The sequence below is a fragment of the Fonticula alba genome (genome assembly GCF_000388065.1).
Source record: "Fonticula alba strain ATCC 38817 unplaced genomic scaffold supercont2.7, whole genome shotgun sequence".
In the NCBI taxonomy this organism is placed as follows: domain Eukaryota; order Rotosphaerida; family Fonticulaceae; genus Fonticula; species Fonticula alba.
The window spans coordinates 385593-390635 of NW_009242977.1; the positions used below are offsets into that span (position 1 = coordinate 385593).

Below are 5043 nucleotides of genomic sequence, written 5' to 3' on the forward strand. Positions count from 1 at the left end.
CCCCCCCCCCCGCGTGACGGGAGAGTCGCACAATACACGTCAGGGTAGATGATGTGCAGTCGATCGGCACGCCGCACATATATGCACGTATATTCACAAACACGATACACATGGGTGAGCACAGTAGAAAAAGGAAGGGAGAAAAGGGGAGAGGAGGGGGCGCGGAAGGAAGGAAGGAAGGAAGGCGGATGTGGCCTCAGGCCGGCCCGGAAAGGGCTCTAGCGGCCTCGCCGCCGGTGGACGGCCGACTGCCGCCGGGGCCGAAGCCACCATCACCATCTAGAAAGGCCGCCTGGGCGGAGAGGTCCCCCTCATCGAAGAGGTCCTTGACATCGGCGAGGTCGGCCATGCTGGTGGTGCCGGCCGGCTGCTCGGTGCCGGGGGGCGCGTGCTCGGCCGGCATCGCGCGCGAGGTGGTGGCGGTGGACGGCCGCCGACCGGCGCGTGCCGCCAGGCGAGAGGATGACCCGGCCGCGGGGGGGGGGATGCCATCGCCAGCCAACGAATCCACCAACAACAACTGCGCTGCCGAGGGGGGGGCGGCCAGAGAGGCACCGCCGCCATTGCTGGCGGCGGCTCCCGGGGTCAGGTACAATTGATCGAAGTAGGGCAATTCGCCGGCGGCAGATTCCTCGGCCGCGGCCATGCTCGGGTCCCCGGCCAGGGCCAGGAGCTTGGCACTGGCACTCGGCGGTCGCCGGCGGACCTGCTGCTGACAGGGGGTCGTGATGGCGGTGGCCGAGGGGCCGCTGCTCCCGATGCCGCTGGCCCCGTCCTCATCATCGACGTCGCTGGTGGCCGCCAACAGGTCGAGAGACCGCGACTCGGGCGGAGACACCTCGACCCCGGCACCGGCGGCACCCGTGGCCAACAGCAGCGGACGGGGACCGCCGCGGGAAATCGGCGACACCAGGCTGGCCAGGGGCTGCTCGGCGCCGGTCGGCGCAAAGAGCCCACCCCGAGCCGGGGACCGGCTGGCGGCGGGGCCCGTGGCGACGGATGGGTCCCCGCCGGAGAAGGCCGCCGGGTCCGGGGTGGCCTGGTGCCGGAAGAAGTCCAGCCCGCCCCCGAGCGCGGGGAAGGGCGACGATTGGGGAAGCTCCAGCTTGTCGGAGGACCCCTCCCCGCCGCCGTTCATGCCGGGCCCGGTGCCGGCAATCCCGGCGGCTGGCAGGCCACTTCCGCTGGCGAAATCCCGGTGGTGATCGAAAATGCCGGCACCCCGGCCGAGCCCGGTCCCCGGACGTCCGCCGCCGCCCGGCGACAGGACCAGCCCCGGTGGCTCGCCGGCCAGCGGGGAGCTTGAGAAAGACAGGCCGCCCGGGTGGTAGCCCAGCAGATGCAGGGCCGAAAAGGAGTCGCCCGCCGCGGTGGCGGCCGCCGAGGCACCGGCCGGCCCGGGCGACACCATCAGCCCAGGCCAATGCGAAGGGCCGGGACCCGGCGACCCGGGGGTCGCCCCGGCCAGGGCGGCGGCCGCCTGACGATCCGGCCGGCCGGCCGTCGGCGTGGAAAAGCCCAACTCGCCAAGATGGCCGGTGTCGCCGGCGCCATCGCCATCGACACCGGGGGTGTCGGCATCGGTATCGGCATTGGCCGAGGTGCGGTCGGCCGCGGCCAACGAGCCCGCATGCGGCCGAGACACCGGCTCCCCGGTGCCCAGCAGCAGCCGGATGCTGGCACTGACGTCCGCCTCGTTGACAGCCTCACCGGCCATCAGCAGACTGGTGGCCTCGAGGATGGTGGTGGCGGCGCCGGCCCTGGGGGTCGTCGCGTCGGCGCCGGCCGTGGCCGAAGAGCCCCGGCTCGGGCGCGACAGGAAGGACCCATGCAGCTGGGTCATGGTGGACGACAGTGACCCGACGCCGCTGTCCGAACGGTGCTGCTGCTGCTGCTGCTGCTGCTGCTGCTGCTGCTGCTGGCCAGCCCCCGGCGAGGAGGGGGACAGGTCCACCCGCGTCGGCTGGCCGGAAGAAGACGACCGAGGGGTGAGCGCCAGGTCCTCCAGGGATCCCGGCCCCGAGGACAGCGAAGCAGACCCGGAGGAGCTCGAGGAGAGCGGTACACCGGCCTTCGGCGTGACAGCCTGGTCCTCGGGCGCCGAGATGGGCTCCTCCCCGGCGGCGATGGCCGGCTTCGGGGTGCTGGCCCCGGCCTCGGACGAGGCCATTGTCCCGGCGAAGTCGAAAAAGTCCAGGCCAGCAGCACCGGCCACGCCCGGCGACACGATGTTTCCATCGCCCGGGGTGTTCATCATCATGCTGCTGGTGGCATCAGTCCCACCAGCCGGCAGCGCATGGCCCCCCTTGGCCACCGATGGCACCGGCGTCAGCGGCGGCATCGGCAACCCATCGGACATCGAGTCCTGTGCCCGGGCGCCGGAGGAACTGGAAGCAGCCGCGGCGGCCAAAGACGCGGCCGCGGCCACGGCAGCTGCTGCCGCCGCCGCCGCCGCCGCCGCCGCACTGGCCGAAGCCCCGGACCCACGCCGGCCATCCAGACCGCCATCGGCCACGGCGGCGGGCGAGGCGACGCTCGGGCCCATGAGCAGCGGGGTCCGAGCGAGGAACATCGGCGAGGAAGTCAAGGCACTGCGGTAGAAGTCCAGGGTGTGGATGCCGGCGCCGGCGCCAAGGATGCCCCCGGTGCCGGAGGCGGCCAGCGGGGCCCCGAGCCCGCCGCCCGGCAGCGGGGAGCTGATGGACAGAGTAGGCGAGGCCATGGGCCCGAGGTGCAAATGCCCCGCGGCATTCGGCGTATGCGTCAGCAGGGGCGTCAGGTTGGCCCCGGTCGAGGAGATCGGCACACTGGGGGTCAGGCTGCCAGCATGCAGGTGCTGCTGCTCGAGCTTGGTGGGCAGCGGGGTCCCAAGCAGCGGGTGCGGCTGGCCCAGGCCAAGAGCCGAGGAGGCATTGGTCGAGGCCCCGACGCCACCCGCGGCCGAGGACACACCGCCCGAGGACCCGCCCCCGGGGCCGGCCGCATCTGGCAGGAAGGCCACGGCATTGGGGGCCGGCATGCGGGCGCCGGCAGGGCGCCGGGGCCCGTCGGCCCCGCCGGTGCCACCCAAAAGGGCATTCTCCTCGCCGGACCGGCTGATGGTCTCCGAATCGTACAGCGACGACAGGGACGCCGGCGAAAGGAAGTCATGGTCCAGATAGGAGGTGGCAAACATGCGTCCCGAGAGGAAGTGCCCCCCGCTGACGAGCGACCGCTGGTCCATGCCCAGCAGCGAGAGGTTGCACTGGGCCGGGTGCGAGGGATGGTGCGGGGGATTGTGCAGATGCTGCAGCGGACTCAGCAGGGCCGAGGAGAGGGTCAGCGGCGAGCCGCCGGCCAGGCCGACGGGCGGCGAGCGCGCCGTGGCCGCCGGCGCGTCGGCGGCCGCTGCCCCGCCATGTCGCCCATGGTGGGCGCCAGCCTGGAAGCCGGGGTCCTGGCTGCCAGCAGGGCCGCCACCGCCGGCGGTGGGCTCATTCCCCCAGGTGGAGGCGGAAGCGGTGGCCGCGCGGGCGGTGGCCGCCGCCGCGGCCGCCGCCGCATGCGCAGCCGACGGCCCGGGATACACCGTGGCCGGGGCAACGCCACCATCCACCGGGGGGGGGCCACGCGTGACGACCGCCGCCGCGGCAAGATGCCCGAAGGGGTCATCGCCGGCCGGGTCACCGGTGGAGGATGTCACCCCACTGCCCGAGCGCGATGGCTGGAGAAGGCGATGTGTGCGCTGGTCGAAGCTGGACAGGCCGGCGCTGCCGGCACCGCCGGCCCGGCTGGCGGTCGGCCCGGCTGGCTGGCCACCGACAAGGGACTCGCCCTGCTGCTCGGCCGACGCGGAGCCCATGCCCACGGTGGCACGGCCGCCGGTCCGGGACCGCGCCCGCTGCATCGAGCCGGCGGCCGGCTGCTCCGGGGGGGCAAGCGGCTCGGCAGCCGCCGGGTCGGCCGGCCCGCCGCCAGGACGGCCACCGGCATGCTTGTCCGCCACCGGGAAGAGCACGCGCGAGCGCTTGGACGGCGTGAGGATGTCCTTGTGCTCGGTGAAGAAGTCCTCGGTGGCGTCCCACAATTGGGCCGCGCCCGGGGTCCGGGGAGTCGAGGGCGACCGGGGGGACACGTCGCCCAGATTGGTGGCCGGGGCCCCGGGGCCGCGACGCGTGCGCTTGGCCGACTGCGGAGTCGACGGGGCCTCGGCGATGTAGGAGGCCCCCCCCCCGTGAGGGCCATCGAGGTCCCCGGCATCCGAAGGGGCGGATGCACGCCGGCGGGTCGGCGAAGCCGGGGCCTCCTGCGCCAGGTGGCTGGCCCGTCCACTGGGACCGAGAGCCATGTCACCATCGTCGCCATCGTCATCATCATCATCGCCGTCGTCGGAGCCATTGCGATCGTCGGAGCCCTCATCGCCGGGGGAGGCTGCGGCCGCGGCGGCGGCCGCGGCCGCCGAGGCCGACGTGGCCTGCTGGCGCCGCGAGGGGGCCGCCGGCCGGGCATGCTCGGCCGCATGCTCGGCATCACCCTGGGGCGGGGTGATGCTGGAGACGCGGGTCCGGGCCGTGGCCCGGCGCCGGCCCTTGGTGGGGCCCGTGCTGCCTGTGGCGGTGGTGACAGCGGCGGTGGCCGCCGGGGTGGTGGCCGCCGGGCTGGAGGTGCCGGTCGTCGGCTCGGATGCCGAGTCCGAGGGGCCCGGGGTGCTGGCCGCGCTGGTCGGGGTGTCGTCGGCGCCGCCGGTGTCGCCGGTGCGCGCGGCCAGGCCCAGACGCGGGCGCTGCCGGCGCATGCTGGAGTTCCACCGGTTCTTGACGGCGTTGTCCGTGCGGCCGGGGAAGTGCTTGGCGATGGTGGCCCAGCGGTTGCCATATGTGGCGTGGAGCTTGTGCAGCTTGGCATCGTCCTCCAGGGTCCAGGCATGCTTCTCGACCGTGGGACACAGGTGGTTGTGCCACCTGCGAGCACGAGAGGGGGAGGGGGAGGGGGAGACGCAGAAGGCCGGGTTAGAGGAGGGGAGGGGGGAGACTGAGGAGGGAGGCGCGGCCGAGCAGGAGGCGG

General features: G+C 73.8%; 1 protein-coding gene across 1 annotated transcript in view; it reads right to left on the reverse strand.

Annotated features, from left to right (window-relative positions):
- Positions 1-44: 44 nt before the first annotated feature.
- H696_04282 (hypothetical protein) overlaps positions 45-5043 on the reverse strand; it is a gene marked incomplete at its 5' end in the record, with an annotated part of 8812 nt that continues 3813 nt past the window's right edge. The window contains one exon of the mRNA XM_009498160.1: positions 45-4906. Coding sequence (XP_009496435.1) covers positions 197-4906 — 4710 coding nt within the window. The 3' untranslated portion in view covers positions 45-196. The remainder of the gene's footprint in view (positions 4907-5043) is intronic.